At 50.7% G+C, this 25,051-nt stretch overlaps 1 protein-coding gene across 2 annotated transcripts; it reads right to left on the reverse strand.

The window, feature by feature from the left end:
* Positions 1-1,281: 1,281 nt before the first annotated feature.
* KLHDC4 (kelch domain containing 4) lies at positions 1,282-22,294 on the reverse strand. Of its 2 annotated transcripts, XM_038148419.1 has the most exons (12): positions 21,787-22,294; positions 20,703-20,794; positions 19,828-19,906; positions 18,900-18,998; positions 16,628-16,764; positions 11,309-11,401; positions 10,788-10,947; positions 5,966-6,047; positions 4,035-4,243; positions 2,551-2,962; positions 2,058-2,180; positions 1,282-1,821 (listed from the first exon to the last, which is right to left on the reverse strand). In XM_038148419.1, the coding sequence occupies exons 1-12, from the start codon at positions 21,883-21,885 to the stop codon at positions 1,637-1,639; spliced, it is 1,770 nt and encodes a 589-aa protein (XP_038004347.1). In that variant the 5' UTR covers positions 21,886-22,294; the 3' UTR covers positions 1,282-1,636. The 2 variants fall into 2 exon arrangements, with proteins under 2 accessions (XP_038004347.1, XP_038004348.1); XM_038148420.1 differs by lacking the exons at positions 20,703-20,794; positions 21,787-22,294 and adding an exon at positions 18,223-18,345 and having other exon boundaries at positions 19,851-19,906.
* Between the last annotated feature and the right edge of the window lie 2,757 nt (positions 22,295-25,051).

Consider the following 25,051-nt stretch of genomic DNA (forward strand, 5'->3'; position numbering starts at 1 on the left):
GGATTTTTGGAAGCTGTCACACAGAGAGGGTGGCTCCAGAGGGCTGTGCTGAGGCGGGATGGAGCAGGGGTGGGATGGGATCGCCTGAGCTGCGGGTGAGGGGTTCGCAGGGAACAGAATCCTGACGGCTTTTCCTGCTTTAGGGAACAGCTCAGCTCCTTGCACAACTCCTGAATGACTGCAGCAGTCGTGGGATTATCGAATCATGGAATGAGTTAGGTTGGAAGGGATCTTAAAGCTCATCCTGTCCCACCTCTGCCATGGCAGAGACACCTTCCACTGCCCCAGGCTGCTCCAAGCCCTGCCCTGTCCAGCCTGGCCTTGGGCACTGCCAGGGATCCAGGGGCAGCCACAGCTTCTCTGGACACCCTGTGCCAGGGCCTCCTCACCCTCCCAGGGAGTGGCAAATCCCCCAAAAGTTTGCACAGAAAAATGTGACCTTACCCAAGTGAGAGGACAACAGGGTGAGTGACTGAGCAAGCATGAGGGATTCCTTCCTGGATTAACAAGAAATGCCTTTTCTCCTTCCCCAGATCATCAATAAATGCTCCGTTCTCTCCCAGGTTATCAGTAAATGGTTTGTTTTCACCTCTCACCTGTTCTTTCACAGGGAAGGTCCCTCCCTGCCAGCCATGTTTTTACCTCACCAATTAAAGCTCCCTGTCAGATCTATTTCATCTTCCTTCTGTCCTAATTAGCCCTGCAGATCCCAGCCCTGCTCTCTGGAGAGCTGCATCCCTGGGGATGGCCCTGCCACAGCAATACCCAGGGCACCTGGAATTCCCTGCACAAGGACAGCCAGTCCTGGTGGCACCTCCAGGCATCACTTGGCTGCTGCAGCACACACTTGGATCCCATCTGTTGTCCCCAAGGACACAGCACTGCTCTGCTGGGAAGGAAGGGATGCCTGGAGGAGAGGGGCTGAAAAACAAAGCCTTGGAGCAGCCCACTCCTTCCTGGCCTCAGTGAGGTCTGCAGGTGGACATTTCGCTGGTCATCACGAGGTCACCTGCAGGACAACTGGGACAACGGGGGGAAAAACTGAACTGGGACATTCCACAAAGGCAGAACTACGGTGAACATGGAAAAGAAGAGGTTTCTGTGAGTGCATCTCACAGGCAAGGCAGGGAAGGATTCCCAGGTTTTTCCAGGCGTCTCAGAGCTGCTGGTGCACTTCACACTGCCTGCAGATCTCACAGCAGGAACTGCAATCCCTCTTCCACACCAGGAGGAAAACAAGAACACAAGCTGGGATGGGATTTACTGAGCAAAACAAGGTGATATAACCAAGTGAGTTTATTGTAGGAACACCTGGAGACACGTCCTGGCCCCAGTCAGGAGTCTGGGACCAGTGAACCTTTGTCACGTGCACAGTTTGTCTGGACAGACCCCAAACAACTTTGGAACAACAAAGTCAGTGTTGTACAGCCCAGAACAAGCAGAACAAGTGCTCGGACGGCAATCCTGCTCCTCAGGAGCCTCCCACAGCATTCCCAGGAGTACCAGCAGATCCAGAGCATCCATCCAGGATGGTCAGCCCAGAGCTGGGAAAGGCATGGAGCCAGCATGGACACTGGGCTGAGCTCAGCAGGGCTGGCCACTGCTCCCAGCACGTTCCTTCACTCCTGGAGCAGCCTCAGGACGTCTGGATGGGATCTTCATAGAAAGTCTTGGCCATGGCATGAGCCACCTTGAGCACCTTCTTGTCCTTGGCCTCGGGGCCCATGTGGCTCCGGGCCAGCCCGAGCCAGTACTGCTCTGTCCTGGCCAAGTACTGGGCCTGGGCCTCTCCAGGCTGCACTGCTGGGTGCTGCTGCTCCCCTGGGCAAAGAGAGGGACACAGAGGTCACACACAGCTCACCAGGGCCACATCAGCCAGGCCACGTGGGGCTGAAGGCAACAGCCTGAAAATCTACCAGCAAGCAGGAAAATTTGTCTTTTATTTCAAAAGCAATGTGTTAGGAAAGCTTCTTAGCTGGAAAATTCACCAGCACAACCAGGCACTGCACTAAAGCCCACTTCAGATTAGTATGGAGACAGCATTTATTAGTAATTACCTTCCTCATCTTCACTCTCCTCTTCAGAGCTCTCCTCTTCTTCTTCCTCCCCTCCCTCTGCACCTTCCACATCCTCATCCTCCTCTTCATCTGACTCTGACTCCTCCAGCCATTCCTGGGTTTCTTTGACGAGAAAGGAAAGAGAAGAGAGGCACAAAGAGAGAATTAGGGTACAAAGAGCTGACCCCAGGTCATGCCCACATGCTCTGCAGGACCCAAGCCCTTCACTGCCCTGATCCCAGTTCCTTGGAGGAGTGGACAAGGCTGGCACAGCAGGACTCCCAGGATGCCTCATGCCACCACAACTCTGTTTACAGCTCTTGGATTTCCAAGTCACAGTGACCCCAAAGCTCTGGGCCACACAGGTAAGACACTTTTTCCTACCCAGGGAAAACCTCCACTCAAAGGCTCACCACCACCCCCAAGAAAGCCCCAGAGTTGTTTTTTTTCCCCAGTGCTGCTGCCCTGAAGAGCTCCCAGCAGCAGAGCTTACTTGGATCCATCTCCAGCAGCACCTTCCACTGCTCCATCCTGTGCAGGTCGATGCTGTGCAGGTCACTGAGGGTCACCTGGCGGTCGCCCACCTCAAACATGCCCCCGTACACGTAGAGGACCCCGTGCTTCACTGCCACCATGGCACTGGAGCGTGGGCACGGCTCCACAGGCTGGCCCAGGGCTCCCTCCTCCTCCTCCTCCTCCTCCTCCTCTGAGCCAGACCTGTCCTTGTCTTCTGCAGCTCCAGGGATCACCTGCTTGATGGTCATGACGGTGCCATCTTCTGCCACCAGCTCCTTGACGATCTCCAGGGGGCCCTGGGCAGGTGGCAGCTGCAGCTCCTCCCCTCCAGCAGCCTTTGCCTCAGCCTGTCTGCCACGCCTGCGCTTCCTCCTCTCTGATTTTGGGCCCTGAGAACAGGAATTGAAGGTTTTGTGGCATTGCATGCAGCTAACAGCAGTTCATCCAGACAGCACGGAGGGAAGGAACAGTTCCTATTTTTCACCACAATTTAAAGTCTCCAGTCATCAGCGCAGTTCCCCTCCTACAGCACGAGCTTCTCCCAGCCTACAACAAGGAACAGTGAAGATCCTGGAGAATCCAGAGTGTGGAATTGCTCCCTCTGTTAAGAGAGGAGCAGCTCTCCTGCTCCCAGGTGCCACAAACACGCAGAGGCCACTGTTCAGTGACAAGGGAAAGTACCCCACGATTTCCTGAAATCACAACAATTGCTGGGTGCTAAATTACAGCCCATTACCAGGCAGCACTCCAGGTCTTGGAAGAACTCTCTGAAAGGGCTGGAAAACAATCAGTTTGGGAAGGCTGAAGCAACCAGCTGAGTGGCTGTTTGCCTGTTATTATGGGATTGACTTCTCCATTTGGAGAACAAAGCCAGGAAGGGGCAGGGGGAAGGAGAAGCTGAACCAGGTTTGCACCTCCCTTGGCCTGTGAGAGTGGTTCAAACACAATCAAAGAGCTGAGCTGAGCTCTGAAGCTCCTGGAGCCAAGGTTAATATTTCATCTCTTCTGGTAGCTCATCAGCACTGGGGAGAAAAGGGAGGGGTTTGATCCCAAAACCTTTTCACAGCAGCTTTGAGTGAATTCCCCTCATGTCAGACTCGTTTGGCCTGGAGAGGGCTTTCAGCAAAACACCAGAAATATGTTTTCAAGCTGCTCTGCTTCATTTTGCATTCCACAATAATGGGGTAGCCTGATTCCTGGAGGAGAGCGATTGCTCAGGTGCACCCTGAGCTACCAGCAATACAGGATTCCTTCAAAGAGAGAAAAACCCTTGCCCCATCCCTGGAAATGTCCAAGGCCAGCTTGGAGCAACCTGGGCCCATGGAAGGTGTCCCTGCCCGTGGAATGAGAGAATCTTGAGGGTCCCTTCCCACCCAAACAATCTGTGAAATCTCAAAGAGACCAAACCAGCCACAAAGGATGTGCCAGGTGATGAAAAGCCTGAATCATTTCACCCCAGACCTTGATCTGTGCAGGGAACCAGCGGTTCTTGCCGATGTCATAGAAGTAAATGTCATTGAAGAAGTCCCCCTCAAGGCTCTCCTCCTCCTCCTCATCGTGCACCCCCCCAAAAAGGAGGCAGCGGTTGTTGGGAGCAGCGGCCACGGCAAAGCCAGACCTGGGGCTGGGCTTCACTCCAGAGGGGCTGAGCCTACTCCAGCTCCACCTGTCTGAATGGAGAGAACCAATGTGAGCACCAGCAGAGGAGAATCCTGGCTGGTTTGTGTATTCCAAGGTTCTCGGAATTCCAGCAAGGAATTCTGATGCCTTGGGAAGGCTGAGCTAGAACAGAGACTAAACAGAGCTAAAGAATAAAATAAGAATTCATTAAAAGGATCTCCTCAATGGATCGACCTTGGGCAGCACAAGAGCCCAGCCAGGGCTGCACCCAAGATGAACCAAAATGGTCCCAAAATGAACCCAAGATGAACCAAAATGGTCCCAAAATGCACGAGCGCTGCCGGGGTCTCTCCCTTGGCTCAGCTCTGCTCCATTTGCACCTTGCAGTTCATTGTCCCGTTCCAGCTTTAGCCCAGGCACTCCCACCCTGCTTGTTTTTCTCTCTCCAGCCCACGCTGTTTGTGCTCCTGGGCTGAGCTTTGGATCATTTGTCCTTGGTGCCCAGCTGGAGCAGGAATTGTTTTGTCTCCCTGCTCTGTGCAGAGCTCCCCATCCCCTGATGTGAAGCCCAGAGCCACCCACTAAAGCAGCACAGAATGTGAAAAATATAAAGGCTCAAACTGAGGCATCAATTCCATGCCCTGTTCTGGATATTCTCATGGCATCTTCAGGGTATTTCCAGAGCTTTCTAGAGCAAGGATACTCTTGAAAGTCTCTGCTCTTTTACTGGAGAGTGGAGTTCAGACAAGGCCTGATCAGAAGCAGCCTTCAAGCACCAAAAAAGTCCCTCAGTTATCCCATGGAGCCCCTCCCACCTTCCATCAGTTCTCTCCACCTCTTCTGCCACCCTGCACTGCTGCCTTACCCCCAAAAATAAACACAGATCATCCCAAAAGCCCCAACCAGGCTTTAAAAGAGGGCTCAGCAGCAGGACAAGACTTGTGCTCTATCCCTCTGCTTTCTCCAATCCCTTCTACTCCGACTTCAGAGCAAATCTCTGAAATGCAGGCTGGGAGAAGCACTGCCAGGCCCTGTGCTTCTGAAGGAACTTCAATCCAAGCAAGATAAAACTATAAAACTATAAATAGGAATAATGCAAACAGGGCCTGGAGTCCAGACAGTGCTGGTGACCAACCCTCCTCCCCAAACCCCATTCCAGACAGTCAGGTTTGGAGAAATCAATCACAACTTTAACATTTTAGGAATTCAGCTCCAAGAAAACTGTCCCACTGCCTGAGGCAAGGAGAAAATCTCCTAAGGAAAGTGGAGATATTCCAATCCAAATTAAACAAAGAGCCACCATGGATCAACCTGTCCCAGAAGGATTGTACCCCGTGGAATGGGCCCAGCCTGGAGCAGGGAAAGAGCTGAGTGATTCCCCCTGTCCTGATCTCAATCCATGAGTCTCCCACTGGATTTTCTCTCCTTTCTCCAGCTGGGGAGGGAGGGATGGAGCAGCTTTAGCAGGTCCCTGGCATCCACCCAGGAATACCCCACCACAGGAGAATTCTGCAATCCCAAACATTTTCTGTTGTGAACAGAAAAGCACTGATCAAAATGTCCCAGAAACAGGACTTTGGAAATGTTGTTTTAATTCCCTCCCACATACAAACTGGAAAAAAAAAAACCCACTAAAATCTCTTTTCCTGCATTTCTTCCTGAGCCAACACTGGGGCACAGAGGTTATCACTGAGAGGGGAATTTGCTTCCAGGTTTTTTGGTGTGTTATTCCAAGGAAGGGAGAGGATTTGCATTCCCAGGGCAGTGCTCACCTTCCTCCTTGCCTGTCCCCTCAGCCTTCAGCAGGAACATATCTGTGTGCAGGGTGCCTTTGTCCACATCTTTCTTGATCCTCTGCAGGGAAGGGAAACACAGAGATGCTCAGGAAACAGCTTCAAATGGCCAAACCACAGAGAGATCCAACTGGAAATGCAAACACTGCCACTGGGCAAGGAGAGGCCACTCTGGAGCATCAGGCAGTTCCAAACCATGGGATTCAAAGCAGGGATGCTCCCTGGGATGTGCCAGAATTCCTGCCTGTGGCAGCAGGAAGGGCTCTCCAGGCTGCAGCACAGATTTCTGGGGATTTGTGGCTGTATGGACACTATGGGATGCAGGAATTTTGGCACCCAGAGCAGAATAAATTATCACAGGGGAGTAAAACCAACTGGTCTGTAAACAAAGGAAGGGTGGGCAGCAAACAGAAGAGCCAAGGTCCTGCCTTTTACTCTGCCCAGACAGGACCAGGTGCTCTCAGGGGCTGATTTAACTCCTGTAAAAGGAGCAATTCCCACTCCCCAAAGTGGGACATGACAACTTTCCAGGGCTTGCAAGGCCCTCTGGGATTCTGCCCTGGATGTTGAGCAGAAGCTCGGATCTGCAGTGACCTCATGTGGCCCACCCCTGTGACCAGCCCAGGCTGTGGGTCCTCGTGCAGAAGGGGCAGAGGTGACAGCTTTGTCCCACTGCAGCTGGCAGCTTTGCACATGTCCCACACAGCCCTGAGCAACAGGTTCAGCCCCCTACAGAAGCAGAAACTCCACTCCCATCCCTACAAAAGGCAGCAGCAAGGAAAAGGTGAAAGCTCAGCAGAAGCCATGAAATGCCTGATTTTCAGTGTCATTTCCCTGCTCCTCTCCCTGGAAGCTCTGGATTCCAGTGCTCATGGCAACAGCAGCAGCTCTGTGCCACACCACACGGGAGCTGTGTTAATAATGTCATTATCCAGCCATCCTTCCTGCACAGCTCCTGCCTCTTTGTCATTCCCTTCCTCCTGGGATGAGAAACTCTGCTCCCAGGATGGCAGCAGTGCATGGCAGGGTCCAGCCCCCAGGAAGATGAGCTCTATGGAGAGTACAGGATGCAGGAATTTTGGCAGCCAGAGAAGAGAAATAAATTGTCACAGGGGATTAAAATCAACTGGGTCCAGCCCTCTCCTGCTGCACACCTGTACCCGGCAGGTTTTGTTGTTGCTGCAGGGCCTGGTGATCCATTCCTAGGAAGAAGAGAGGGAAGTGTGCTCCAGGCACTGCACAGCTCCAGCCAGGTGAAGCGTGAGGAGCACGGCACTGCCTGAGAGGCAGGAGAGCAAACACAGAGAGAGCAGCTGGCTCCACAGCCATCCAGGCTGTGTGGAAAATCCACACTCCTTTCTCCTGGAAAGCTCCCTGTAGTAAACACACTGTGTGTGCAACATGACAAAGCTCCCTGGGCTCAGAAAACCCCCACGAGGTGGAGTGGGAGTCAGTTTTTGTTGTCACAGGCACTTCCAGCTGCTGGAGAGATCCATCCCCTCCCAGCCAGGACAAGTTTGCTCAGCCCTGAGCAAATCCTTCCATCACTCACAAGAGGTTCCTGCTCCCCCCTCGTCCTTGGTGCTTCCCAGTTCCAGGTGTTTGTTTTCCAGGAAAAACTGGCTGGGATACCCACAGTGGACAGCCTGGGCTCTGCACATGCAGGCACAGTGGGGAGCTACAAGAGCCTCACAGGCATCAGCTGAAAATTCCAGCTCTAACAGACTGCAAAGAAACTGAGGCACAGAGAGCTTGAGAGGTGGAATCAGCATTCTCCACGTGCTAAAACTGCCTGATAGGAGATCAACAGTGTTCAAAAATATCCAAAGCAGACAGAGCTAGAGGGAACCAGTCCCACCAGACCTTACAATTCAGGCACTTCCACACCTCCCAGCAGAATCCACTTCAGCTTTGTGACAACTGCCACTAAAACAAAACCCAACACAACAACAAGATCCCCACACCCCAGCCACGTCTGGCATCCCAAAGCCCTGCCCACGTGTAACTTCAGCCCTCCCCTGGCCTGTAGGCTGCACCTGCAAGGTGGAGCAGCAGCAGCTCCAGCCCCTCTGTTGCCTAGCGATGGAGCTTCAGACAGCCCAAAATGCAGCTCGCTGCAGCAAGCCCCATCCCCAGCACAGGAAAGGGCTGAGGACATCTTTAGGATCAGCAGGAGAGCAGGTCTGAGCTCCTCTGGGCACTGTGAGGGCTGATCTAGGCAGAGCTGGCAGCACCCACAACATCCCTCCTGTAGGAGATGACAGAAATTGTCTTTATCATCCCCAGGCTGCTGATGAAACACAACAGAGACACCATTGTGCTGAGAATCCTGCTCTTTAAATATCAGGCACCAGCATCTCAAGGCATCACACCCAGGGTTGGAAAGCTCCTTTTTCACCATCTGCAGCCTGCTTTGCTCAGGAAAATCCACAGCAAAGGTGCTGGCCTTGGCTCTGCAGGTCCTGCAGTGCCTCAGACAAGTCACTCCATCTTTTCTGCCTCTATTTCCCCAGCCAGGAAGAGACCTTTTAATCAGGTCCCATGAAGGGAATTCAGCCCTGGACTGACACGTTACTGAGAAGAGACTCTCCACATCACTTCTGCAAGTTCAGGGAATCAAAGCAGGCACCAAAACTCTGTTTCTGCCTCCCCAGCTCCCTGCCCATCCCAGGACAGCAGCCCTGCCATGTCACCACCCTCCTCCAGCAACGTGACAGCCAAATCATGTCCCTATTCAAAAAGAAGAGCTATTTCAATTTTCCTCCCCTCTTCCCTTCAAAATTTCCCATCCCATGTGTGACCTAGTCCTGCCTCTCCTTGGAACACTCTGTATCTGATGAACGGTGCTTTGCTTGGATATTTGCTGGTTTCAGATGCAAAAATGTCTCCAAACTCCCCAAAATATCTTCATAGCAGCCCTGACTGGAGCATCTGCCCCTGTAACTGGAGACAAGGAGCAAGTCCTCTCCTGTAGCTGCCCAGCTCCAATTAAGTATTGTTTTCTCCATGTCTACCTTCTCCCAAGAGCATCCCAGGCAAACACATTTTCTTCACTTCAAAGCAAACCCAGACACTCAGCTCCACAATCAGCTCTAAGTGAAGACACAATGAGAATTAAATAGCCACACATTAACAGAAGTGGGTCTCTCCTAGAGGGGCCATATCCTGCTGAATTTAATTTCCAGGAGCATGCTGAAGGCTGCGGAGAAAATTCTGTTCAGAGCTTTGGTCAGTTTGTGCTACAAAAGCAGGAATGGCCCATCGGAGAGAAGCACACAGAGCTCTCCACATGACAAAGGAAGGAGATTTTTAACATCTGTGAAAAATGTCTTGTTTTAATGGAATGTCTGTTTTGTTCTAATGGAAAAGCTGTTTTCCAAGCTGCAGAGAACTTCCCCCAGCTCCCATCCTTGCCCAGTGCCCTGCCAAAGGCTGAGGGCAGCTCTGCATTCCCCCATCCCTTCTCCTTCATTTCCACCAGCTCACACCAACCCAGAGCAGCAGCGGAACAGAACTGTCTCAGACATATTTTATTAAAATCCTTTTGCCAGGATTTTCTTCTCCTGAGAAGCTGAGGAGCCTCAAGAAAAAAATTGTAAACAATAACTCTCTGCTGCTGTGGAATGTAACAGGTGCATCTGTAATTAGTCCATGTTGAGTATTTCTACTTAATAACCAATCAAGGATGCAGCTGGGTCAGACTCTCTGGGCAGTCACAGCCTTTGTTAATCATTCCTTTCTATTCCTGTCCAGCCTTCTGATGAATCCTTTCTCTCTATTCTTTTAGTATAGTTTTAATAAAGCATTTTTAATATAATATATATCATAATATAATAAATTAACCTTCTAAAACATGAGGTCAAGAATCTCCTCTCTTCCCTCGTCCCGGGACCCTGCAAATACCACAAAGAACCAACTGCAAACATGTGTGACTTCCACATTTCCACGGGGCACCTGGAGCCCAGCTGCTTCCAGGAGAGCTCCAGAGCCAGCAGAGCATGCAGGCTCCTGCTCCCTCCCCTCGCAGGAGTGAGGACACAGCACAGGGAAGGGAAGGGGACAAAGCCCCTTCAGGTGAAGAAGGCTCTGTGTCGTCACTGCTGCTGAATCCAAGGCACATCTGATGAGGCAGAGCCCAAAGCTCAGGCCCTGAGGAGGCACAAATGCTTCTAAATATACATATAATCTCCCTTCTCTCCCCTCTGCCTGCTTCCCTCCTTTGTTCATTTATTCCCCTCAGAAGAACAAGGCGTCCTCCTCCCCTGCTGCCTTTCCACGGGAGCAGCAGGATCCAGGGCCTCTGCCTGCATTCCCAACATGAAAAGCTTTTGCAGGAGCTCAAGGAAACGCTTCCTTCCTGCAGCCCAGCATGGCCATAGGGATGCCTGCTCAGTGAGGAATGTGCTCTCTGGTATCAATTCCCAGGATTAACAGAGCAAGGAGCAGGGCTGGGGGAGCCTGGTGCTTGTCAAAAGTCTTCTTGGGCTTATTGAGTTTGCTCCCTCACCTCTGCTACTGATGGCACAAAATAAAAGTCTCCTGGCAACTGCTGCTTTTAACCTGCAAGTGCTGAAGCACAAACGATTACCTGAGAATGCTTTAAGTTGCCAAAAAAATGTCATTTCTCCCAGTTGCTTATTCCTCCCTCAGTGACATCAATTCCTTCTGTTGGATAAGAACAGCAGGGGAAATAGAGAAGTCATCTGAACCAGATCAGCCCCTCAATCAGCAGAAGGGCATAAAAAAGGCAGAATGAGAAGATGCCTGTGGACAACACCTGACAGCACAGAGTGTCCCCTACCTGCTTGGAGTAGCCCCCATAGATGATGATGTTGCCCTCAGGAGTGGGAGTCATTTGACAGCCAGACCTTGGAGCAGGCCCCATCCCTGCAGGAGCCAGCTTGCTCCAGGTGAAGGAGTCCAGGTTGAAGGTGTACACATCGTTGTAGTAGATGAAATCTCTGCAGAGAGCACACGGGCACAGCACATTTTGAGATGGGGACACTCAGGACAGGATTAAACAGCCTTTCAGAGTTCTACTCACAGCCCCCATTTCTACAAGACAAGGATCTGACAAGATTCAGAGGCCAGAAGAGCTGGACTGAGCTTTGGCTGCAAGGATGGGCAGCTGCTTCAGTGCTACAATGATTTCTCCCACACCTGAAGACTTTAAATCAAGATCCTTTGTAACACAAAAATCCATTTCAGTCCCAGTCCTGCTGAGGATAATCCTCCCATCAACACCCAGATTTCTGTTACTGGTGAAATTTTGTTGCCTTTTTTTAAGGAGGACTCAAACTCCCAGCCACTCCAGCAACCCACCTTGCACTCTCATGGAAACCTCCAAAGACAATCAGCTGCCTTTTGCACACAACCATCCGATGTCCACTTCGTCCAGAGGGCCCTCCTGGTGCCCTGAAACACAAAGAAATTCCATTTATCAGCAAAATCCCTTGTCCTGGTAGTGCCTCAGGCCATTTTTATTGCAGTCAGCGGCAGCTGAGCTGGCTGAGCTCAGCCTCTCCTGGAAACGGGCACCATTGGGAACGTGGCTGCCTCAATCCATGGCTGCTTTTCCCCAGGACAGGATGGGGTGTCCTTCCAGGAACTCCTGGGACTGCAGCACAGGCAGTTCTGTTCCTAGAGATAAACCACCCTAAGAGCACCCAGAGTCTTTCCAGTGATGACTCAGGAGCTGATTCTTCAGAAGAGTTTAATGAACAGCACTTCACAATTGCAGGGAAGACACTCCAAACGGAGATGTTTTCTCCAAGCACCAAGAGACAAAGCCTGGCTCTGACATCCTCCTCCCTCAGTGTCTCAGGAAATCAACAACACCTTCACTCATCCACCTGCAGCTTGGGTATGACTCCAAACCAGTGAAAACACTTCATGAATTACCCAGATTTCCTCAAGAACAAAGGCACTGCAGCAAAACAAGTCATCATTCTCAGCATTATCCCACTGAAGGAGGGCAGGGATAGATAGGATGTTGGGAAGGAATTCTTCCTGGCACAGGTGCCCAGAGCAGCTGGGGCTGCCCCTGGATCCCTGAAGTGTCCAAGGCCAGGCCAGACAGAGCTTGGAGCAGCCTGGGATAGTGGAAGGTGTCCCTGCCCATGGAAGGGGAGGAATGGGATCGGATTCAAGGTCCCTTCCAACCCAACCCATTCCATGACTCTGTGACTCGCTCCATGATCCTACACACTCAAAAGCAGCCACACATTCCTGTTCAGCTCTTCCAAGCTTTCCTGACCTTTCAGTTAAATGTGCAGCTTCCATTTCCAGGAACAAGCAACGCCCCCTCCATCTGTCCCATCCACGAGGAGCTGGGCAGCTGGACACCATTCCAACATGGATCTACCCTCCTTCCTCCTCCTTCACCCCCAGCATCACACAAGAGACAACAAAAACAACCCCAGCAACTTTCCAACAGCCAGCTCTAGGGCAAAGAGGGTTTGCTGTGTGTTCTCTGCCCCCACGAATTAATCTATCCTCATTTTCCCTCACTGAGGAGTCTCCCAAAGCTCCCAGCTGGCACCACTGAGCCCAGCAAGACTCCTCCACCAGGCAGCCCTAAGGTGTGGAAGCGATTGCACAATCAGGGCCTAAATAAATAAAGCTGAAAACAGCAGCAAAACCTAAAGCCACAACCCCCCAGCCACACTTGGAGTGGCAGCAGGGAGCTGGGAATGCGGTGATGGATTTCTGTGGAGAGAGAAAATGAGGGCCCTTATTCACCATGGAAAATGACAACCTCACCCCGGTGATAATGAGAAACTCCACCAGAAGAGCAGCGTTTGGGGAAGACTGAATTAATATTGATTGCTTGGACTCTTTATTCTAACAGAGAGGAGGTTTTTCCAAGCATTTACTGGATCTTTAAGTATCACCCTGCAGAACAGCACCTCTGGTATTAATTTCATCAAGACCTGAAATCATTATTTTCTCTTGCTGTAACAAAGCTCCCGTGTCATTACTCCAAAAGATGGCACTTTTAAAATCATCTTTTTATTTTTTTAAGGGGAGGATGAATTAAACCCAACATGAGCACTAAAATCCTGTTCTCAGAGAGTATCTTGTGCCTTGTTCCTCAAACAGGTTTCCTCTGAGTTCAAAATCAATAAAAGTTTATTCATTGATGTGTTTTAATAAAGCTCCCACCAATGTAGATTCAACTCCAAGGCACAAATGGCACAGTCAGGCAGGACTGGCAGTGATACACCTCCTTCCCACTCCAGGAGGATCTTCCTGCAACTTGTTTCCCAAACACAAACTCTTCCCTTTCACCTCTTTCAGTGCTCCTGGTCCCAATGAAACATTTTGGAAATGGCTTCCCAGACTTTGTGATTAATGCTCTATTTCATGGGGTTGACACCAGAAGGCAGACATGTAGGAGGGAGCTGTAAATTCTCCAGATTTTTTTTTTTTAAATAGATGAAAAACTCTGGCTAAGGACTGGCTCTACACATGTACAGCATGAGGCTGATCTGAGCTGCTCCATAAGGAATTTTCTTTTGCCTGTGGAGTTACTCTGGGACTTGTAGTAACAAACCAGAGCTGAATTCAGCCCCCAGATTCATGAATTACTTGTCCCACTGGCTACAGCCTGCAGGAGTTGCCTCTTCACCCACAGGATGCTCAGGAGAAGCTTGGGAATGCTCAGTAATAATAAAAGTGGGGATGAAGAGAACATTCCATCACAGGGCACTTGAGGACAGAGCACTTTTATCCTGCAGAGGAAGCTGAACTCAGGATTTGTGTTGTTTTACACCAGTGGCACACACAGATCCTGTCCCCTCATGTCTGGACACTCAGGTGGAAACAGAGAAGGGAAAACACAAGTGGCACAGAGCCCAAAATCCTCAATCCCAACCCCTTGCAAAGTCAATCCACAGCTGTACACCTGCATCCTGATCTACCAAAGAACAAACTCATTTCTGGGCTGACCATCTACTCGATTTACACCAAAACACCATTTTCTTTAAGCACCTCCTACCTGGTGTGGCAGGACCTGATTTTTCTGGTGAGCGAGGAGAGGCATCCATCAGACCCAACCCTGTGCTGGGCTGCAGGGACTGCTCCAGTTAAACAGACACTGGTGAAACTGGGAGATTTACAGCACCACAAACCACCAAATCCTACAGAAGCATCACCAGCATTCCAGAATCTCAGTGAAGGGAGCTGCAGAGGAGGGATGTGGCAATTCCCAAGCACGAGCCCCAAGGATGCTCCCTGTCTCTCCCTGAGGGAGGGCACTGGGACTCAGAGAGCTGACTGGGAATGCTCCTTCAAGGAAGGAATGAGGCAATTAGGTTAAAATATTGCTGCTCCAAGGCAGGGTAACAAACAGTTCATGGACTGAGGAAACCTCGAGCATCACACACAAGATAAGGTGGCTGCACTAAGTCAAAGTCAGCTGCTGGCACGGCTTCTAAGGGGCTGGGATTTGCTGCGTTTGGATCATCTTTGTGCATGCAAAATGCAAGGAAACACGGCTAAGTCCTGCTAAATTTAGCAACTTTTAACTCTGTCAGGCAGCCTGGCACCACTGTGCTCTGTGCTAGGAGAAAATGGAGCTGCACTTCCCCAGCACAGGGAAGTTTTCAGTTAGTCAAGGTTTTCTCTTCCCAAGTGTTTCAAAATCAAGCCCCCCACAGCACCAGGATGGGTTGTGGCAGGAATTGTAGGCCAGGAAGGACAACATCATTGTCTGGAATCTGAACTGGGGGGCTGGAATAACCAGATTTCCTAGAATTTCATGTTTATATTACAGCAGGGTCATCTTGGACAAACCAACACATCAAACCCAGCCGGAATGTGGCACTCGTGACCCTTCCCATGGGAACAGAAAGAGAAACTTTGCCTCTCTTGTCCAGACATTTCTTCATGAATAATTAATTTTATTACTTTATTATTTGCACTAAAATCACATTTTCTAAACCCCACAGTTGTCTGTACCCCATGTGTGTCACCTGGCATTTATTCAGGTAACACTGGCAGCACACTGGATACATGGAATTATTCCTTGGTCTGTGTGAAGGCTCTTGGCACCAGGGATGGCTCCTCACCGTGATCCCAACAAATGGGAACTGCTGAAGGAAGTTCAGGTGTCATGATCACAGTTTTAAAAGAAGCAGGATAAAATCCCTTGTAGAACTCACCAATCACCTCTGCCCTTTCCTCTTCCCCTTTCCAAGCAGACTCCTGACCAAGATGCTGTATGGAAAAGCAAAGAGGCAGCAGAACCTGCATTTTTGTATTCAGCCAGGTGAGCATTGAAACAAAGCCATTCCCTCCCTCTGCCTCATTAATGCAGCTCCAGGAGCACCCAAGCATGGGGAGGGGATGTGCTTTGTCCGATTCCATCACTGGGACCAGGGCACGGGTGTTCCCAAAATTCCAGCAGGGCTGAAGCACAGAGGGCCACCCAAGCAAGGCAGGAAGCTCAAATGGAGCAGACTCCAAATTCTCACTTGTCAGGCACTATCAATGCTCCCACTCTGCAGGGAGAGGGAAAAAGGTGACACAGGCACAGGGAGCGACCTCAGGATGGCGTCCCTGCCTCCATCCCTGCACAGCTCATCCCAAAGCAGCCTCAGCTACTGTGCAAGGAGAGGCAGGCACAGCTCACAGACCCCACACTCCCTAATGCTGAGCTCAGGGAAGAATTCCTGGGAAAACACCTACTTTGAACACATAAGGGTGTAAACAGGGGTTGAAATGGGATCAACCTGGACAGATTTGGTGATCCCACCTGAAGGAAGAACATGGAGCTTCTAAATGATCAAAAGCTGCTGCTTTTCTCAGTGCACTGCGAGGGTGATCTGGAGCTCCAGGCCACCCAAAGCTGGGTTCTGGTACAAGTCAATCCCAGAGTCCAAGAGGAAGCCAATGCCAAAGTCAGACCCAAAGCCACTCTCCTGCCTCTCAGTCCACTGGATGTCACTAGAACTCTCCTCTCATGCAAACACAAACAGGAGCAGCCAAAGCAAGGAGCCAAAGGTTAAAGAAACATCAACAAAGGACTTTGGGCCAGATCCACTGAAAATATTTACACTTTCACTCCTGTCAAAAACTTTTGGCACCTGTTTCCTTTGACAGGCCTGATTACTGGCTTGCTTATCCCGAGGAATCTCAAGGCAGCAAGTGCCAGGAGTGCAGCTGGGTAGATACAAACTGGCTTCTGCAGTGGTGTTAAAAGTGGGAGATCCTTGCACAGCCCCCACTGGAGGAGCCCTGGAAAACAGAGCTCTAGTTTTGAACATCTGCACCTGCCAGGGTTGGGAACAGAGAGCTGTTCATGATACTCTTCCCTTCAGTTAAGCAACACCAAGGCACACCCACACCCCAAAAATCAGGTATGAAATAAACCAGCTTTGGTCTCAACAGACTTGGAACACATCTCTCATTCCTGCTTCTTTCTGGCGGTGTCTTCTCCACCCCTTTGAGCATGGGCATCTCTGTATTTAAGGGAGAGCTGGGAAATCACAGCGCTGAACCAAAAATCAAACTTGAATCACACTGGCACAGCTCCCCATGAGGCCAACGCCAAAGAGTCACTGAACTCCAGGATCTCAGGGATCAGAGATTCAAATTTCTTGGCAAAAGAATGATCCAGACATGAGGCCCAGCACTTACTTGATCTGCTCCCAGGTCTTGGTGGCCAAATGCAGGACCCAGAGATCTTTGTAGTGGTAGAACTGCTCCCCGTTGGGAGAGGCAAACTCGCCCCCGAAGATCCAGAGCTGCCCCCCAGCCGTGGGCACCACAGCTGCCTGCAGGACAAGGGACAGCTGGGTCACAGCAGGGTTCCAAAGCAGGCACAGAACTTCCCCCTGTGTCAAACACACAGCTCCAAACCCCAGGGAACAGCAGCAGCTCTCTGGGGCTGAAGGAAGGACAATTTGGATTTCAAGTGTTTAGCACATCTTCCCTAGAGCAAGGGAAAGCTGGCCTGGGAGCTGGGGTCTTCTCACCTCCTGGGGGAAGGTCAAAGTTTCCTAGGAAACATCTTGGGATAATTGTAATAAAAATTGTTTAACTCTCTCTGTTCAAAACCAAACAAAAGAAAGAAAACAACACAAAAAACCCCAAATACAGAAGGAAATGTGCAGCATTTGGACAAGAGGAGAGACTGCTACTGCTTTGATTGTGTCATAGCAGAGAGGGTTTTTTTTTTTTTTTTTTGCACAGAGCAGCACCAAAACACCTCTGACATGCAAGATGCCAGTTAAAAGCAGGGAGAAGAGCAAGACTCCACTTCACTGAAGTTATCTGTGGTAGGACCAAGGAAGAAGGAAGGAATCCCAAGAAGGAAATGCCGTGGCTGTACAAATTTCAATTTGTGTTTTCTCCAGGGTACCCACCACAGCTCAGCACTGGGATAATGATCTCTTCCCTCACAAGGCTTCATTCCCTGCCTGTCTCTCCCAGCAAAAATAAAAAAATTAAAAAAAAAAAATATATATATTTTTACCCCCACAAAGGACCATGCCCTGCCATAAACCAGCCCAAACATGAAATGATGAAATTAGAAAATCCAGGGTGTGCTTTCAGGCAGGATTTGTGGAAACATGAAGTTACCTAAACAAAGGGGATGTGTGCCTGAATTCCATGGGCATCCAGTGCTTAGAAGCTTAAAGGGAAGGTTTATACAACAACCTGCTCGTACTTGTAGGTGCCCTTTCCAAGAGCTGGCTTGAAATTCATGACAAAACCAAACCTTCTTCCTTGAACAACTGCCACAACCTGCCCATAGCTCCTCTCACCTCAACTCCAACAGTGGATTGATTGTGTGTCAGAGACCAGGGATGGCAAATAAAACTAAAAACATGCACCTGGCACCCACAGACACCTTTCTGTTCAGCTCTGAGCTATGCATTAAATACAAAGCAACAAGGAAGACAAACCACTCAGCTCAGGAGGCTGAACTGTCTCCTGTGAAACCACAATGAATTATCAGGCAGAAACACTGCAGAAGCAGGACTCCTCAGTTTATTGTTGCTGTAATCAGCTGCAGCTCCTGAGCTGCTCCCTTTGGATTGAGCTGCTCGACAGCCACCTGCTGGCTGCTGGAATGTGGCTTCTGAAACCAAGCCTTGTTTTAAAACAGCACAAAGTAGCCCAAAAATCAAGGCAGAACCTTTCAATTCAAGGATACACAGCTCAGAGCAACACTGGCACTCAGTAACATAACAAAGGGATAGGAACCTAACTGGGGTGTTGGATCTTACCAGGGAGCTTTGGGATGGGTAGGAAAAGGACATTCACATCCTGTGTGGCAGCTCTGGGAAGGCACCAGGCACCCACTGGCTGCAGCAGGTAAGAAAATCTATCAGCTGGTGAGGGCCAAAGACCTGCAAAAAATACAAGTCTTTGGTCCAGGTTCTGCTGTGCAGGTGTTCACATAAAGTAAACAAACCCAAATTCCTCATCCTCACAGGCAGCCAGTGACCTGGATTTGCAGAGAGGTGGAGAAGAGCCCAAGTGCTCCCTGCTGGCAGCAGTGGCATGTCTGGGATGTTCATGGATGTAGGGCTGTGGCCATAAAGGGAACTATGGATTTTGGGCAAATTCCAGTTTGAAAATTCAGGGCCCCCTGGGATTATGGATTTGAGCTGGTCCTTGTACAATACAGCAAAGAATTAATTTCTGAGGAAGAATCTCCCCCTGGCTTTGCTTGAATTCTGCCAAATCAATAGATACAACCCTAAATCTTCATTCCACACTGCCAGGGGACACCAGTGACCAGAGCACCTTGGACAGAAAAGCTGGAGTGACACCACCAGCAGCCCACTACGAGGAGAATAAAGAGAGGCAAGAAACCCCCAGGAGGTGCAAAAACTCAAACGCTCCTCCCAAATCTCCTTCAGAACAATCCCAGCTGCTGCTGTGGCAGCCAGAGCTTTACCTGGTGAGCACAACGCCTCGGGGGTGGGTTGGGGATGTCCAGCTTGGCCCAGCTGTTCTTCCTGATGTGGTAAATGTACAGGTCATTGTACAGGTAGGTCTGTGAGACAGGGAGAGGAAACAGCAGCTCAGCCCAGCTCAGCTCAGCTCAGCCTGCACAGGGGGATTTGGGGTGAATATTGCAAAGCACAACCTCCTCAGAGGGCAGGGAAGGAGGGCAACCAGCTCCTGCACTGCACTGGGAGGCAGCAACTCTTCCACTGGGCTGGAATGTTCCTTCCCAAACCCTTGGTGACAGCTTGAGATATGAGGATTTTAAAAGCTGGAGCTTAACACAGATGTTCAGGTTAAAGCTGCTCAACTCCAGAGCAAAGAACAGCTCCAGGTGGTAAAAAAAGCAGAGTTAGTTCAGCTCATCACACTGGGTAACTCTGAAGTGGCCAAATATCACTGCCAGGCTGGAGCTTTCCAGAGCAGTTTGTCTCCAGGAACAAAATGACCACTTGCAACCTGCAGAAATTCAGCAAAAAGAGTGTTCCTGAGTGCTGCTGCTCCCATCTCCAAGGCAGCCAGCCGCAAAGGTGCAGAAATATCTTGTTTTGAGAAGGGCAAGAGATTCTTCAATAGTTATCCCAAATGAGGGGCAGATATGGCTACAATTAAGTCTGGAGAAATTATGAAGCCCTGAAATATTGATGCTGAGACAATCACTCTGACTCCTTAATGGGTTCCAGAGTGTCTCCTTCCTGCCAACTGCTCAGCCATGAGACAGAGCCATGGCAGAATTAAAAGGCTATTTTGCTCTCATTCAGGGACAAATACATATTTTATGACTCTGCCTTGAATTTCCCTTCAAATGAGACCCGTGCAAATTACAGGAAAAGGAGGGAGGGGGGAGATAAAGAAGAAGAAAATGAAATATACATTACTTTTTGGCCATTGAAATATTCACCTCCAAAAAGGATCAGCTCGTCTCTCTCGGGGTGAGCACAGAGGGAGCAGTTCAGCCTGAAAGAAAACAGGATGGAAAAAATAAAAAAAAAATATGTGAAAGTCCTTAAAACCCTGAATCTTGGAGCCTTTAACTCAGGCACCAGCACCTCTGCCCCCCAGCCCCAAAGGTCTCTCCATCATCTGCCAAATTACACTGCTGTGATGTTCACCCCAGGGCTAAAAACTTCTCCGAAGAAATTAATTTCTTCCAAAACTTCCAGCAAGATGAATGGGGCACTGTCTGAGAGGCTCTCCTATTTCAGGAGCACACGTTACTCTGTGATTTAACTCCCCCTTTGACGTGAGCTCCTGAATTTTAATGCTGGGGTGGCAGGAACAAAAATGACTTTTATGAGGGCACAGAACTCTGGGCTGTCTCCTCTCCATTTATCTGTGTCATTATTCTGCACTTGCTGCTGGTCACTGCTCCCCTGAACACCCCAAGTCTGTGAACCTCACTTAACAAAGTGGTTTTTACCTCATGACACATCCTTTTGCCTCTGAGTTCCCTTCAGCCCTCTAGTCCAAACCCAAAACTTCCTCTTCACTTTCATTTTCCCACAAAACCCTGAAATCTAACCCTGTTTTTGTGCTGATGTGATGGTTAAAAAATTGATTTTGATGCCCAAACCCAGGCTTTTGGTCTCTTTTTAACCATGAATTCCAGGTGTTCAGTATTCCAGGTGTTTCATAACTCCAGATATTAGCTATACCTTCCACTCTTGGAAAATAACTTCACATAAAGAAATGCCATCAAAAGCACTCCCAGCTGCTCTGCAAGGGGCAGCCAAAGCCTCACACACGCTCTCACCTGGGTGAGGGGGGTGGGCAGGATGACTCAATTACTTGGGTCTTTTTAGCATCCAAACTCTGGAATTCTGCTATCAGGGCTTCAAGATCCTCCTGGAAAGAAAAAGCCAGACATGAGCAGTTTGTACAAGCACAGAAGCACACATGAAACCAGTACTCACTCCCACAGTTTCCCTTTTTGTAAAAAAAAAAATAACTGCCCAAATGTAACTGGAAACTCTTTTATATCCAGAGAAACCTCGTGCATCTTTATTCCCTTTCAACTTCACTCAATTAAGACCAAAATCTGACCCCAAAAGTGCTGACAGCCCAAGGGCAGAAGCAGGACTGCAGCAATGGCAGGTTCTGAGCCAGGGTCTCTCCTACCACCCCACTTTGCTGAAGGTGTGCTCCAAGCAGAGATTTCCAAAAATCTGGGAATTTTGCAGCGTGGAATCAGCTCTCCCTGCAGCCAGGAGCCTCCACAGGGGCACCTTCCAAGCCGTGGAGCTTTGAATGAGGCCATCAACAGCACTTTTTACCAGGGAAAAGTCACTGCTTTGAGGCTCAAACACAAGCAGCCCCTCCAGGAGTGCGAGAAACAAAGGTGCTTGTCTGCTTTTAAGGCCAGAAGAAAAGGATGAAGGGGATGGAAAGCAAGAAGGAGCCTTACACTGGACTTTCCTCTCCTTTTACCCCTGCTGTCACACGCAAGGGATTGGAGGGGATTTAAACAAGATTCTACTTGGAATCAGAGAATGAGGGACCTTAAATCTCACCCAAGGGCAGGGACACCTTCCACAATCCCAGCTGGCTCCAAGCCCCGTCCAGCCGGGTCCTGGGCACTGCCAGGGATCCAGGGGCATCCCTGAAGTCCAACTTCAAGGAGCTTTGGACAAAGCTCTCAAGCACATTGGGATTATTGCGGCATCTCCGCAGGGCCTGGAGCCGGACCGGATGATCCATGTGGGTCCCTTCCAACCCATTACATCCTTCCCTTTCCCTGGGCAGCCCAGGTTCCACTGGATTCGCTCCTTTGCTCCCAACGCCGTCCTCAACCTTCCCCCTGCCCCAGAGCGGCCCCGCGCCCTCCCTGGCCCCGTCACCTCCTCCTTCTTGGCTCGGCGGGACACCTTCTTCTCCATCTTGGCCAGCGTCTTCTCGGCGCCTTTCCCCTTCTTATCGCGCTTCCCCTTCTTCCCCATGGCGGCCGGGACGGGTTAGCCCGGGATTCCAGCGGGATCGGGCCGGGATCACAGCGGGACGGGGCCGGGATACGCCGGGATCACAGCGGGACGAGAGCACAGCGGGATTCCAGACGGATCACACCGAGATACCCCGGGATCACCCCGGGATTCCAGCCGGATGAGAGCGCGACGGGGCCGGGATACCCCGGGATCACACCGGCATCACACCGGGACACACCGGGATACCCCGGGATCACACCGGCATCACACCGGGCCGGGCCGCGATACCCCGAGATCACGTCGGGATCACAGCGAGACAGGCCGGAATACCCTGGGATCACACCGGGATCACACCGGGATAGCCCGGGATCAGACCGGGATCACGCCGGACCGGGGCACCCGGAAGGCCCCGGGATGGGGCCGCTCCCTGTGTGGCGCGGCAGCGCCCCCTGCCGGCCCGGAGGACTGATGGCGCTCAGGGAACCCTGCGGGAGCTCCGCCGGCTGCGGCCGCTCCGGGCCGGCGTCAGGAGCCCCGCAGGGCCGGGCAGAGGGGTTCATAAAGCCCCGCAGACCGGTCGGCACAGCCCCGGCACGGCTTGGACGCGGTGGGGTTGATGCCCGCCCTGAGGAGAACGAGGAGCCCACAAAATGGCCCCCTCCCCTCACACAAAATGGCCCCCCCCTCAGGGGAGGGGAGGCGAGGACGCGCCTTCAGAGGAGGTCAGGCTCTGTTCAGTGCTGCCCACCGACAGGACAACAGCAATGGCCGTAAACTAAACCACAAGTTCCACCTCAGCGTGAGGGTGGCAGAGCCCTGGCACAGCTGCCCAGGGAGTTCATGGAGTCTCCATCTCCAGAGCCATTCCAAACCTGTGTCACCTGCTCCCGGTGTCCCTGCCTTGGGCTGGATGATCTCCAGAGGTACCTTCCAACCCTAAATATTCCATGGTTCTGTGATCAGGAGGAATTTCTTCACAGAAAGTGTGGTTAAACATTGGCAGGGCTGCTCAGGGAGGTTTGGGGTGCCCAACCCTGGAGGCGTCCCAGGAATTCCTGGACGCGGCGCTCAGTGCTCTGGGCTGGGAGCAAAGTGGGGATCAGTCACAGGTTGGATTTTACAATCCTGGAGCTCTTTTCCAACCTCAGTGATCCTGGGATTCTGTAATTTCATCACCTGAGACATGAGCCAGGCCTGGGGGAGGCCCTGTGCGGAAATAAAATAAAATTAAACCATGGGCAGAATTCCCCAGGGATTGGGGCACTGTGCAAGTGTTTTCATTTCCAGCTGCAGACCTTTGGGAATGGGGTTTATCCAGGCCACTCTCCAAATCCTGAGTTGTTGGAGAGCCTAAAGAAGTACAGGCGCTCTCAGGCAATGCTTTTTCCCTCAGTAGTGGAGAAGGATTAATGATGATTTATGTGGTATTTCACGCAGAAATGCTGAGCCCAGGGAAAAATTCCTGGGAAAACACCTGCCTTGAACACCTAAGGGTGTAAATATGGGTTGAAATAAATCTTTTAGCTGCAAGTTCATCCCACTGCGCATCAAAATCGCCACCATGATTGTTTCTTGCGGAGCAGAAGGAATAAAATCATTATATTTTTCACTGAATTCCCACAAAACCCCTCATTTCCTGGAAGCAGGGGGGTTTTCACCCCAGAGATCCAAACCAGTGAGTTCAACACCCACTGAATCATCCCAAACATCCAGCACGTGCCATGAAATTGCAGGATGGATCCTTTGCTGGGAACATCCACCTACTCTTGAACCTGGGATCGGGGAAAAGCACAGCCCTGGAGCACGGAGGGAAGAGCTGGGAAAGTTATTTTGAGGTTGCAGACAATGCACACCATGAGCAGCACTTTGTTTTTCTGTTTGTTCTGAAAACATTGTAGTTCCAGCTCGAGCTGCAGCGTGTCCATGTTTATGTGCAGGAAGGGGAACAGAAACCCCAGAGGCAACGGGGATGGGACATTGCAATTCCCAGATGTGGGAGCTCTGCCGAGTTCCCTGGCGCTGCAAACGGGCTCGGAAGTTTCCCCGCTGCTCCTCGGGCTTCAACCTCAAAGAGACATCAGTGTGTGAAAACACGTCCCCTCCTGGTGTCTACAGGTCAGCAATTCCTCTGGGTCCAGATCTCCAGCACTTTTTAGGGAGGCTTTGAAATGAAAAAAGCTGCATTTTTAGGAAATTAACCCTCAAATCGTCACCTGCTGAGGGAGTGAGAAGTTTTTCACCTCCCGCACACCCAGCTCTGCTCACCCCCTTTTGATGCCTCATCATTCACGGTTATTTCCATAAGTTCAGAGATTCTATGAGCTCAGATTGCTTTCTCACTCCTTTATTTTCCACGTTTCTGGTGCAGTTTGGGATGTGTGGGGTCATTCAGTCCTCCCACGTGAGGCAGGACATTGCTGGTGTGAGTTCTCTGATCTCTTGAACTCCCTAGTCCAGCTTCTCACGGGGGATGTGAGAAAGGAGGATGGGGGGACAACCAGAGTTCTGCTTTGAAAATGCAAAGCACGACAAGAGCATGAAACAGGGCAGGAATTCCTCGGGGAATTCTGCCCTGCTCCACAGTTGAGGATTGCTGTGTCCACAATGGTGACTTCAGGGATGAATCTCCCTCAGAAGGTCGAGGGTAAAGATGAGACTGAATACCTGACAGCACTACCCTGCCCTAAAACACCAATTTGAAACTCCAGCACTGACTTAGGTGAGCTCTTTCCACAAGATTCCTATCACCCAGGATGGGAAAGGCCACTCCACGTTCCCACAGTCCCAACATCTGCACACAGCTGGCAGCCAGCAGTGGCTCCGAGCTGGAGCACACACACACAGAGCTCCCACGCCCAGATGTCCCACGCTTGTTTCTGATGTGTCTCAGGTTTGGTCCCTGCTTTGTTTGGAGGAGCATAAGCTGCACTTTGGCTGTGCTTGCACATTTCGTGCTCTGAAGCCGTCCTGTGCTGTTGTCTCTGGCAGCCCCTCTCCAGCTCTGACCTATACAAAGCCCACGTGGTTCGACTTTGTTATTTTTTTATAGTCTGGAATATGCTCATTCAACAGGATGGTAAATCCAGCTGTATCAGCAAAGTAAAGAATAACAGGCATGAGAGCCTCAGAAAAGGCTCAAAAGCTTTTTCCCACAAGTCTTCTTTGTGCTCCAACACTTGATTTA

This window comes from Motacilla alba, chromosome 11 (genome assembly GCF_015832195.1).
Source record: "Motacilla alba alba isolate MOTALB_02 chromosome 11, Motacilla_alba_V1.0_pri, whole genome shotgun sequence".
NCBI lineage: Eukaryota > Metazoa > Chordata > Aves > Passeriformes > Motacillidae > Motacilla > Motacilla alba.